Below are 12951 nucleotides of genomic sequence, written 5' to 3' on the forward strand. Positions count from 1 at the left end.
GGGAGACCCGTTTAGCGGAGCTTTGATCTTTTATCGCCTTTTTAATATTCTGTTGGGAGCGGCGCCAAGAGTGGCTGGGACCAAGAGGACCAGAGACACAAGAACAATTGGAGTAAATTCATTGTATGCTTAAAGGAGAACGGTAAAAACTTAAAGACACTAGCAGGACTGGAATATCCCCTTCAATGTAAAATAGTAGAGATATAAGTATAATATAAGCGGTAAGAATGTGATAAATATACCAACTGGAGGGAGGGAGGGAAGTCAAGACTTGGCAGAGTCAAAGGGAATATATTGTGATGGTAGGGATTGTTGGAAAAAGAATACTTAAAGAAAATAATAAAAATTTATATGAGAAAAAAAAGAGAGAGTGGCTGGGGAAACCCAGCCAGATGGGCAGGTATAAATAAATAAATTATTATTATTATTAATTATTATTATTATTATTGGGAGTGGGCAGAAGGCAACCTCTGCAGCCGACCCCAAGCTAGCAGCTGAGATAAGGCAAGCCTATTAGCGCCAAAGCTGCTGCTCTCAGGCCCAGGTCAAAAATATGACTCATTTTCACAGCGCAGAGTTAACCTATGGAACTCCTTTCACAGGAGGCAGTGGTGACCCCCAACCTGGACGGCTTTAAAAGAGGACTGGATAAGTTCAGGGAGGAAGAAAGGGCTATCGATGGCCACTAGCCAGGAAGGCCGTTTTGCCTCCATGGTCAAAATCAGCAATGCTTCTTAATCCCAGCTGCACTCAAATCCTCCTTCCTGGCTTCCCAGAATGGGCACCTGGTCAGCCACTGTGAGAACAGGATGAGGGACCAAATGGGCTCTTCTTAAGCTGGCCAGTTTTCCTCTGAATGGCAGGCAGCCTAGCTGAGGACGATGGAGCTATGACTGAAGATATACATTTAGCAGAAGCACGAATGCGTGCCAGGGCCTTCTTACCTCCCAGGCAGGGGGGGAAGCCCAGCCCAAACACAGCCCCGATGTCCCCCTCCACGGGGTTGCTGAGGATGCCCTCTTGCAGGGTCAGGACTGCCTCGTTCACAAACCTGGACACCAGGCGCATCTGAATGTCTTCCTCCGAGGAGCTGGAGAGAGAGAGGGAGAGCAGAGATGGCCGTCAGCCGGGGTGCGAAGCCCGGCAGAAGGTCCCCCGCACAGGTATGAAATTTACGGCATGTAATGCCCTAAGAGAAAACTTAATGAAAATGATTTACAGGTGGTACATGACACCAGTCAAGCTTGCAAAAATTTACCATTTGCCCGATAATAAATGCTGGAAATGTAACGAGATTGAAGGTACATTCTTTCACTTTTGGTGGACATGCCCAAGGATTAAGACATTCTGGGAGATGATTTATAATTAAATGAAAGAGGTATTTAAATATACCTTCCTGAAGAAACCAGAGGCCTTTCTCCTGGGCATGGTCAGCCAATTGGTGTCAAAGAAGGACAGAACTTTTTTTATGTATGCAACAACAGCAGCAAGAATACTCATCGCGAAGTATTGGAAGACACAAGATTTACCCACCCGGGAAGAATGGCAGATGAAGTTGATGGACTATATGGAATTGGCGGAAATGACTGGCAGAATCCGAGACCAGGGAGAAGAGTCGGTGGAAGAAGATTGGAAAAAATTTAAAGATCATTTACAGAAATATTGTAAAATTAATGAGCTTTAGGAAAATGGTGGAATGAAGTTATATGGCTTTGGCAGAAATGTTATAAGGAACTAGGTACAGATAGATTGTTAATGTATTAAAAGGAAAAAAAAACAAGGTTAGAATATGTTAAGATTAATTACAGGACAGAAAACAGAGGAAGATGGAAAGGAGTTGCTGAAACAGTTAATTGAAGTGGAATACAAAAAGGGAGGCGTGAGGAAGTCAATGAAACAAGTGAATGAAAGATAAGCTTGAAAATATTGGAAGTGTTTTTAATTGTTCTTGTTTTGTTTTGTTAATTCAATGTTCTATGTAGTGTTTCTGTTTTTGTATTGTATTATATTGATTTGTTTAATTCTTTTTTTCTTTTTGTAATCTTTAAACTCTTAATAAATATTATTTTTTAAAAAAGAAAGAAGGTCCCCCAGAGGCAGATGTCAGGGTTTGAAAAAGAAAAGGTTCTGACCTCCTTTTTACTCCTCTGCCTAGTTCTCAGACCTTAGTTGGCACAAAAGAGTCCTTGAGAAAGAGTATTCTTGCAAAGTATTGCTGCTTTTATTCTTGCGTCTCCACCTCCATCGTTCTGCCTGGACACTGAGGTCCAACGCTGAGGGCCTTCTGGCGGTTCCCTCCCTATGAGAAGCCAAGTTACAGGGAACCAGGCACAGGGCCTTCTTGGTGGTGGTGCCTGCCCTGTGGAACGCCCTCCCACCAGATGTCAAAGAGAAAAACAACTACCAGACTTCTAGAAGGCAGCCCTGTTTAGGGAAGCTTTTAATGTTTAATAGGTCATTGTATTTTAGTGTTCTGTTGGAAGCCGCCTAGAGTGGCTGGGGAAACCCAGCCAGATGGGCGGGGTATAAATAATAAATTATTATTAAAAAGTCTTCTTCTCCAACCACGACTGACAGCTTTTACACACACCAAACGCAACCAGCTTTCTACCATCCAACCCAACCCTAACATTGACCACTCTATATATGCAGCATCTCCAGCTCAGGGAGCAGCGGAGGGGAAAGGCCACTGGGGAAGTCGTGGAGCAGACTGGCTGGATCAGCCAGAGTTCCAAAGAGGGACTCCGAGGGTCATCTAGCCCAACCCCCGGCAATGCAGGAATACATTTCCAACTCCTGGTGGACAACCAAAGAGCTCTCCTCTCCCACCCCCAAATTTGTTTTCCAAAATGAAGGGTGGGGACCAGGAATGGATTTGTGTGCAAGAGGGCTGTCAGATGGTCCTGGAACTAAGAACCTGGGCTGAACACACATTCAAGTGCTGCTCTAGTTCTTAACCCCCATACTGAATCCTACCCACTTTTGCACCTGGGTCCAGTTAGCAAACTCCAGGGAGGTAGAAGAAGAAGAGTTTGGATTTGATATCCCGCTTTATCACAACCCGAAGGAGTCTCAAAGCGGCTCACATTCTCCTTTCCCTTCCTCCCCCACAACAAACACTCTGTGAGGTGAGTAGGGCTGAGAGACTTCAGAGAAGTATGACTAGCCCAAGGTCACCCAGCAGCTGCAGGTGGAGGAGCGGAGAGGCAAACCCGGTTCACCAGATTACGAGTCTACTGCTCTTAACCACTACACCACACTGGCTCTAATCATTTAATCACACTCTAATCACTCTAATCACACTGGTATAATCATTTTAGTAAGCTAAGGTTTTAGGTGACATCCTTGTGCAGTGCAATCACATCTCAGGCAGTGGTTCGGTCGCAAGGGTTTCGCACAGACATGGGAAAAGCACAGAACAGCTTCTTCTCCAGAGCGATCTCGGGCCTGAATGGGAAACCTGGACTTTGAAAGTCATCTAATCTTCCTTGCTGTATTATACTGTATTGTTTTAATTAGTGTTTTTATAGTTGTTCTGATTTTGAGTGGAGTGCCCTACCTGGGTGGATGGAGCAGCCAAGTAATTTCGTTGTCCCCGAGAGGGGGCAATGACAATAAAGATATTATTATTATATTATTATTATTATTATTATTATTATTATTATTATTATTATTATAACTGGATGCTCAGAACTGCCCCATGGCTTGTGGGTGAGGTGGAGCGCACTCCCGGATCTCAAGCCTTGAGCAAGCCTTGCCCATTAAGTAAAGCAGGCAGCTTAAAAGCTCTTTTTTGCACCAGGTAACCCCGAGGGGACCTGGCGTGAAGAAAGCTCTCAAGCTCTCAACCTTGCCTGGATTTAACTTGCACAGTCCCAACCAGTCTGCCTCTGACCGTATATGGCTGAAATCGCGCATGTCAAACACACATGAAGATGTGATTGCACCGTTTTGCTTTCTTCAAAGAAGTCTTCAAGTGATTTAGCACCAAGTAAATACATATGTGTGGGTGGCGCTGTGGGTTAAACCACAGAGCCTAGGACTTGCCGATCAGAAGGTCGGCGGTTCGAATCCCCGCGACGGGGTGAGCTCCCTTTGCTCGGTCCCTGCTCCTGCCAACCTAGCCGTTCGAAAGCACACCAGCGCAAGTAGATAAATAGGTACCGCTCCAGCGGGAAGGTAAACGTGTTTCCGTGCGCTGCTCTGGTTCGCCAGGAGCGGCTTAGTCATGCTGGCCACATGACCCGGAAGCTGTCTGCGGACAAACGCCGGCTCCCTCAGCCAGTAAAGCGAGATGAGCGCAGCAACCCCTCAGTTGGCCACGACTGGACCTAATGGTCAGGGGTCCCTTTACCTTTAAATATATATGCCTGGAAGACCTCCAATAGGACAGGGCGGGACTGGGAGAGGTCCCTTCTTGACCCGACAGTTTGGAGAGCTGCTGCCAGCCAGAGTGGACAGAACTAGCCAAGACAGACCGCTGCCCCAACTCAGAATTAAGCCAGCTGCACCTGCTGGTTTGCAGTTGGGGAATTAGGGCAGACCAGCATCCTGGGCCTTCATTCCGGAGCTCTGGTCTCTGCCTCACTCAGGAAGGCCTTCCTTTTTTGAACTTACACTTCCGGCTTGGCGGCCACTTTGAACCTCTCCAAGATTTCGTCCATGCCAGTGTTGACGTTCCGGTTCTTCACGCCTTCCTGGTAAAGGTAGAAGCCCTTCCCGGCTTTGCGGCCTGCGAAAGAAGTTGCACAGAGGTGTAAAGGGGTGGGGAGAGGTGGGGGGCCCCCTCTGCTCTTGAAGGGACAGAAGTGAAACGGCTCAGGACGGCAAGACCTCAAGGACTTCCTCTCTCCATATGAACCGACCCGGACCCTGAGATCATCTTCTGAGGCCCTCCTTTGTGTGCCTCCTCCTCGAGGGGTCCGGAGGGTGGCAACACGAGAGCAGGGCCTTCTCTACAGTGGCTCCCTGTCTATGGAATGCTCTCCCCAGGGAAGTTCACTTGGTGCCTTCATTATACACCTTTGGGCGCCAGGCAAAAATGTTAATCAACATCCTATACCCTTTTGGGGGGTGTATTGGATTATTTTTATTTTTGATGTTATAGATTGTGGTTTTTATTGTGAACTGCCCCGAGACCTCCGGATATAGGGCAGTATGCCAATTCAATAAATGAATGAATGAATGAAGAAGTGTGTGGCAGAGGAAGGGGGAGGCGAGCGCCTGGGGACCTCTTCCCACAGCCATTGATTCCAGGCTTGTTTGCAGAATTAAACCCAGAGACTGGGAGCCAGTTCAGAAGCTTTCGTATTGTGTGTTCGAAATGCATCCCTGTTTCTTTGCTGTAAGTCACTTTGAGCATGATTTTTTGAGTGGGAAAGCGGCATACAAACAAAACGAATGAGAGAGGCAGTGACTAGCTCCCAAACTCACCCAGTGAGCTTCACGGCTGAGTGGAGATTTGAACCCGGGTCTCTCCCAGGTCCCAGTAAAACACCCTAATGGCCCTTTGCCACTGTTAGGATATAGTTCCGTTCTACCTTAAAAGGGTACAGGCATAACTGTTGGGTGTCACATGCCTGTTTACTTCCAGCACAGGCTTGCTGGGAACTCCCATTTGTATATAGCTTTTGTGTTCCTGCTGTTTTGCTGGAGACAAAGGGAAGCAGACATGTTTTTTCCTTTGTCCCTGAACTACGCTGAATAAAATGCTGTACATTATGCTTACACATTTCTCTGTCTGCTTCTTCTGCTGTGAAAAGATTTACACACTCTGCTGAAAGAGCGTGAATGGGTCTCTAAATGTATCTGAGGCTCGTGTCGCTGATTGATGCTGTTCCAAGGGAGACCAGCTGCCGGCCGGTGGCTGGAGCCGGCTGGGGGCCTGCCTGATGCCCCCGTCTTCCCGGCAGTATCCCAACAGCTGCTCGACGGTTGCCCAGTGTGGCAACTGGGTGAGACCGATGTGGTCACGGCACCCAGGCGCCGAGGATTTGCTCTGCCCCGTTTGCCCGCAAGAGGTTTGTTCCCCAAACGGAAGCAAGGAGGGTGTGTTGGTTCCTCGCCTGCTGTCGATACGGAAGAGGCCGTCGCTCAGACACTCACCCAGAAAGCCCTTGTCCACCATGGCCTTCATCAGCTCCACGTTGCCCCCTTTGAAGCGCTCACCAAAGGCCTTGCCCAGGTCCTCTGCCACATGGGTGGCCACGTCAACGCCCACCTCGTCGATCAGCGTGGCAGCTCCGACGGGGAAGCCAAAGCCAGTGGACATGGCGTCCACCTTCTTGGCGTCGTTGCCTTCCTGCGAGGGAGAGAGGTGGGTCAGCGGCGGGTGGAACGCACGGGCACTTGGGGAGGCACCTCCGTGGCGGAGGGGTAGGGGAACGACCGGGGAAGGGAGAGAGGAGGGCCAGGAAGGGCCCACCCCATAAGGACAAAAGAGGAGTTTGCAGCTGGATCAGGCCAGGGGCCCATCTAGTCCGGGAGCCTATTCCCACAGTGGCCAAACAGACGCCCCAGAGCGAAACCTGTCCTTAACCTTCAACTTCATTGGATGTCTGTGATGTCTAGTCTTATGAGAGAGGGAGATATAATAATAATAAAATAATAATAATTTATTATTTATACCCCGTCCATCTGGCTGGGTTTCCCCAGCCACTCTGGGCAGCTTCCAACAGAATATTAAAATACAATAACCTATTAAACATTAAAAGCTTCCCTAAACAGGGCTGCCTTCAGATGTCTTCTCAAAGTCTGGTAGTTATTTTTTCTTTGACATCTGCTGGGAGGGCGTTCCACAGGGCGGGTGCCACTACCGAGAAGGCCCTCTGTTTGGTTCCTTATAACTTGGCTCCTTGCAGGCAGGGAACCGCCAGAAGGCCCTTGGCGCTGGACCTCAGTGTCCGGGCTGAACGAAAGATAAACCTTTCTGCATCTACTTTCTCCATGTCAGGCATAACTCTGTCCCGTGAACCGCCCTGAGATCTTGTGATGAAGGGCGGTATGTAAACCTAGTAAATAATGATAAAATAATTCCTATTGTTTCACCTCTCATTTGCCTTTCCTCTCAACCACAAAGTTGGTGGCCGTCCCTGCCTCCTGTGGAAGTGAGTTCCACAGGTTAACTAGCATCGTTTAACCGCTTCATCCAGCAAAGACACCTTACAGGCCCACAGGGCCAAGTAGGGGCTCTCCAGAAGGGGCCTCCTCTGCCTGGATTCAGAGCTTCTCGGGGCAATGAAGGCTGGGGGCAGAGGAAACCAAACGCAACAGCGCCAGCCCCAGCAGCTGTGCTGATCCCACAGAGGCTCCCCCCATCCACCATATCTCCCCAAAAGCACCATTAGGAAGATGCTCCAGAAACCCCACCCTTCACAACCGACACCCACCTGGAGGACTCGGACGATTTCGGCCAACATGGGCGCGAGACACCTGGTTGTGTAGAAGCCGGGGCCGTCCTGTAGGGGGGAAGAAGGAAGATGAAGCCAGGAAGGGTTGTAGCTCAGGGGTGGGGGGTGGGGGTCTGCCTTGCAAGAAGAAAGCGCCAGGCCCAATCCCCAGGTACCCTGCCTGAAACCCTGGATAGCTGCTGCCAGTCAGTGTAGATGGATGGAGCTAGATGGAGCAATGCTGACGGCCAAGTCTGCCAAGGAGGGCAGGGCAGCAGAGACTCTGTCCACCCGCAGGACACTATTCTTGCTTCCGACACATGGGGGGGGGGGAGGGACGGTCAGCTATTGACAGTGGCAATCAATATTAACAATAAAATAATTATCTTAAACACATTTGTTATTCAGCTTTGTTGCAGGAATTTATGTATAGGTTGCGAGGGAGGGGGGTTGCCCCTCCAGCAGATATCATGCACATGCAGCCCACTACCAAAACCAGCGCAATCACTTTTGTGACTTTTGTGATTTGTCCCCACAAAACACTTCATCACAGTTTCTTCCTCTGGGCCTCTGCTGCACAATACCAAATGTAAGAATTCACTGATAAATTTATCTAGAAGTTCATATAGACTTGTGAGCTCAGCTACTCAGCAGCCCCTCTGCCTGAGGGATAATCCCTGGCATCCTGATACCTGAGTGCCAGACAGGTAGCCATTCCAGAAATAACAAACCCAGATGAAGACAAAAGGGTGGGATTAACTTGGCTGGGAAACAGGGAAATGTAAATGTCTCTTTTGCTTCACTTGATGGGTTTTTGGTGGAGGGCAAGGGGAACCATGGGGCAGGGTCCAGGATGCTCAGATTCCTGCCACCAGACCTCCCCTTTCATGATGTAACTGTGATGTAACGAGTGGTGTAGTTTGGAGGGGGGGTAACATGGGGATTATAGGGACGCGGGTGGCACTGTGGGTTACAGAGCCTAGGACTTGCTGGTCAGAAGGTTGATGTACAATATATTCTTCAACACATTTCCATTTCTTTCTTAATTTTTGTTTTGATTGCAATCTGACTGATGCTGTCATCTTGGCTAGTTCAATACATTCGCAAAATTTGATTTGCCACTCTGAGATTGAAGGAGTCTCCTGACTCTTCCCATTTTTGGCCACCAGTATTCTAGCGGCCTTTTCTTCTTGCAAAGGTGTCCCGCAAGGCAGCGGAGGTTTAGGGTCAGAGTTTTCTGATTGTCCTTTACACCTCAAGTTCCCCCTGCCAACCCCCTGCCTCTTAGCGTGCCCCCTGGACACTACCACCCACTTTTGGAATCGCTGGTCTAGCCTCTGCCCTTCTTGACCCACCTGGAAACTGTTCCCTGAAAACCGAAACAGAGCTCACCTTCACGACAATGATGACCTTCCCTTGCTTGAGGCCCACGGCGACTGCAGCAGCTGCTGTGTCCGGGGACGTTTTGTCTGTGGTGATGATCTCAAGGAGCTGCATCTTGTCGACGGGGGAAAAGTAGTGCATCCCAATCACCTGGAGGACCAGGACAGGTAAGGTCAGGGCGGGATTGCAAGGCAGTGTGGTGTAATAATAATAATAATAATAATAGTTTTATTTATACCCCGCCCTCCCCAGCCAAGACCGGGCTCAGGGCGGCTAACACCAGGTATAAAAACAATTGATTAAAATACAACTTAAAAACAAGATAAAAATACAGCATTAAAATGCAGCCTCACTTCAGTAGGAACTCAAATCAAAAACTTTTTTGGGGATGAAAACGTCAAGTCTTCACCAAGGCCAACTATCCAGACTGGTCCTACGTGGGCCAGAGAAAAGTCAGGGAAGTCCCCAAATAGGAGTTCCATCACAGAAGGAGAAAGGAAAAAGGAAAGAGGGGGGAGGGGATCAAGTTGATTCCTGGCGCAACAGCTCTGTCTTACAGGCCCTACGGAAAGAAATCAGATGCTGCAGGGCCCTGGTCTCATGAGACAGAGTGTTCCACCAGGCTGGAGCCAGTGTTGAAAAGGCCCTGGCTCTGGTTGAGGTTAATCTGACTTCCTCTAGGGTGTTGCTATTTATGGAACTTAAGGTCCTCCGCGGGGCATACCAGGAGAGGCAGTTCTGTAGGTAAGAGGGTCCTAGGCCATGTAATGGTTGGAGTGCTGGGCTAGGAGATGGGAGTGACCAGGGTTCAGCCATGAAGCTCAGTGGGCGTGACCTTGGGACGATCACTCTCTCTCAGCCTAGCCTACCTCATAGGGTTGTGGTGAGAATAAAATGGGGAGGAGACGAACGTACACCACTTGTAGCTCCTTGGACGAAAGGTGGGATAGAAATGCAATGGATGATGTATGGCATGGCCCGCAGGCCGGATCAGGCCCAATTGCCTTCTAAATCCGGCCCGCCGACGGTCCAGGAATCGCCGCGTGGATCGCCAGTGCGTGGGTTTTTTCTCTCTCCCTCCCTCTCCCGGCGGCGGTGGCGCCTCCTCCCTCCCTCCCTCCCTCCTCCAGGCTTCCCGCCCTGCTTAGAGAAGGAAGGGGGCTGGGCTTTGTTGGTGCCAGCCCTTCTCCGGAGTCCTTTGCGCGCTGCTCATCTTCCCACCGCCGCCACTCGCAAGACACAGGAGCCGCAGTTGGCTAAGCGCCCTTCTCAAGCGGCCACCATTTAAAGCAGCCCCTCTCTGGAGCCCTTTCGCACGTCACTCATCGTCCCGTGTTCTTTTTTTGCAAAATATAGTCGCCCCCCCCCACAAGGTCGGGGGGACAGTGGACCGGCCCCATGCTGAAAAAGTTAGAGGACTCCTGATGTATGATGAAGGGATGGATGAAGACAGAAGATGGCAGCCAGATCCAGGACTCACCTTTTCCGGCCTTTTGCTGGCAGAGGCGATCTGATTGATGGGGAGCGCCGATGTGTTGCTGGCGAAGATGCAGTGAGGGGGGACCACCTGGGGGAGATAACGCGCAGGTAAGGTTACGATACGATAATCTTTATTGTCATTGTCCCATACAGAACAATGAAATTGAAAAAATCTACATCAGACATTCAAAAGCCAACACGCCTCTGGAAGACGCCCCCGCCCTCTCACGCAAGTGCCCCCCCCGCCCAGCCTCCTACTCACCGCCTCCACTTCCTTCACCACTTTGTGTTTGATGCTGATGTCCTCGAAGACGGCCTCAATCACCATGTCCGCCGTCCCAAAGTTCTTGTAATCCAGCTGCCCCGTCAGGTTGCTGAGGATCATGTCCCTCTCAAACGACGTCAGGCTCTTCTTCTTCACTTTGTCGTTCAAGCTGGGAAAGGAGAGGGAGGCGGAATAATAATAATAATAATAATAATAATAATAATAATAATAACTTATACCCCGCCCATCTGGCTGGGCTTCCCCAGCCACTCTGGGCAGCTTCCAACAAAATAGAAAAATGCAGTAGTGCATCAAACATTAAAAGCTTCCCTATACAGAAGCCTTGAGCAAAGGCCTGGCTGGGGAAGGAGCCGGCCAAGTACTGTGACCCCTCAACATTGCAGGGGGTTGGGCTGGATGACCCTTAGAGTTCCCTTCCAATTCCAGAATTCTGTAATTCTTATAATGAAGTGGCTGGCCTGGTGCCACCCTCATTCCAGGTGTTCACAACTCTAGGCAAAGACTTTTCCATTTCCCCAGGCTCTGATTTTGAGCTCCGCTTTTAGTCTTTCTGTTTGGGGTCAGTTTGCGGCTGCAGCGCCACACACTCCTGTCCCCTCCAAGTGGGGGGATGAGAGAAAGGATGGGGAGAGAAGGGGGAGCCAAGCCAAAGCAAGACCACACATGAGAGAGGAAAAACAGTACGCTAAGCAGTATCCTAATTCTCCCTCCTCTTATTTCACTTCTTAGCTTTGCAGCTGCCAGGATATTTTGTCAGTGGGCGAACGACCTCTGTGAAGGCACACTGGGACCTCTGCAAGCTCAAGCCAGAATAGTGGAAGAGAGGACCCTCCACGCATCGGAGCTGACCCACCCGCCCCTTTGCAGGAGGGGGCAAACACAACAAATACCATTTGTGGAGTAGACGGGAACAATATTAAAGAATATAAAACTGCGCGGGGGAAAACGACAGTATAAACAGTACAATGAGAATGATTGGAAGACTCATTTTGTTAGAAGTCTTTTTTATTTAAGTGTTTGATTAAGTATTAATTAGGAAGATTAATTTTTTTATGTACGTAAATTTGTTTTCTCCTCTCTTTTTTCTGTATTTTCTTCTTTGAGACTGTAAATTCTGTATGAGATTGTAAATTCTGTGTTTAAGTGTGTAATTTAAATTAATAAAGATTATTTTTTTTAAAAAATAAAAACCAGTCCCTCTTTTGTGGGGAGCAAGGAGAGCCAAATCTGGGGAGGGAGGGAGGGAGGGAGGGAGGGAGGGAAGGAAGGAAGGAAGGAAGGAAGGAAGGAAGGAAGGAAGGAAGGAAGGAAGAAGCCGCACACAGGCCAAGTTCTTAAAGCCCAAAGCAAGAAATGCGCAGCTTTGCCTAGCCTGGAACTCCCCTGCCCCTCTCCACAGTGCTACATTTTAGACATGGAGAAGCACTGAATTGTCCTCAGCAACGAGGGAGATGCATTCTGCACTGCTTAGCTGCACCGCACCACTTCTAGGCCCCTGGTCAGGCTCTGATTTCAATCCCTCCTGGACCCCACACAGCACAGGGCTGCCAATGAGCCTACCCTTTGTAGACCTGCTGCTGTCCTCTGCTCAAGCCCTCCAGGGCCGTGTCCTTCAGAATGGTCTTCATCCCCTTGTCCACGGAGACCTGGGCGATTCCAGCGCCCATCAGGCCTGCCCCCAGGATGGCAAGGTTCCTGCAGAGAGAAGGAAGGGGTGTTTTTCTGGGGGTGGGGGGGGATAAAGAGCGACCAACCACTGAACCTGAGTCTCTCCCCCGTCCTGCAGAGGCAAATGGGTTGCCACAGATCTACCCCACCTGTAGCTGGACTTACTGGACGGGTTGCTTCGGCTGCCCAAACTTGTTCTTCTTGCACTGAACCTGACCGTGGTACAGCCCGATCAGCGCCTTGGACTCAGAAGTCATCCCGAGCTCCCCGAAATTCTGCAGGGGAAGCGAGAAGAGAAGGCTGCGGTCAGAGGGCCTGCCCACCTCTGCATCACGCCCCAGGGAAAGCAACGAGGGGGAAACGGACAGGCCCACCGAGGCATCAGCAACAGCAGAGGTCGGAGGGCGACAATGGCTGGGAAAGTCAAGGACTCAGGAGAAGGACCAGGGATGCAGGACAACCCTGTCTCCAGTGGGATGTTGACATTAAAGACCCAGGGCGGGAGCTCAAAAGAAGAGGCCTCTCTGTGTGTCCCCAAGCTATCTGGAAATCTGCAAACACAGATTTCCAGACCATATAACACCGGTCTTGAAAGACCTACACTGGCTCCCAGTACGTTTCCGAGCACAATTCAAAGTGTTGGTGCTGACCTTTAAAGCCCTAAACGGCCTCGGTCCAGTATACCTGAAGGAGCGTCTCCACCCCCATCGTTCTGCCCTGACGCTGAGGTCCAGCGCCGAGGGCTTT

At 49.8% G+C, this 12951-nt stretch overlaps 1 protein-coding gene and 1 long non-coding RNA gene across 2 annotated transcripts in view; one reads left to right on the forward strand and one right to left on the reverse strand.

Moving 5' to 3' along the window:
* The window catches only part of HADHA (hydroxyacyl-CoA dehydrogenase trifunctional multienzyme complex subunit alpha), a 37432-nt gene that overhangs the window by 1425 nt on the left and 23056 nt on the right, over positions 1-12951 (reverse strand). The window contains exons 11-19 of the mRNA XM_079968618.1: positions 12370-12479; positions 12097-12231; positions 10513-10684; positions 10252-10338; positions 8781-8921; positions 7389-7457; positions 6106-6301; positions 4618-4732; positions 945-1090 (exon numbers count right to left, since the gene is read on the reverse strand). Coding sequence (XP_079824744.1) covers positions 945-1090; positions 4618-4732; positions 6106-6301; positions 7389-7457; positions 8781-8921; positions 10252-10338; positions 10513-10684; positions 12097-12231; positions 12370-12479 — 1171 coding nt within the window. The remainder of the gene's footprint in view (positions 1-944; positions 1091-4617; positions 4733-6105; positions 6302-7388; positions 7458-8780; positions 8922-10251; positions 10339-10512; positions 10685-12096; positions 12232-12369; positions 12480-12951) is intronic.
* Positions 3128-3638, forward strand: LOC307212079. The gene is made up of 2 exons (XR_013836803.1): positions 3128-3532; positions 3574-3638. It is a non-coding gene; the product is annotated as an uncharacterized lncRNA (long non-coding RNA).

The sequence above is a fragment of the Podarcis cretensis genome, assembly GCF_951804945.1.
Source record: "Podarcis cretensis genome assembly, chromosome: 3".
NCBI classification, from domain to species: domain Eukaryota; kingdom Metazoa; phylum Chordata; class Lepidosauria; order Squamata; family Lacertidae; genus Podarcis; species Podarcis cretensis.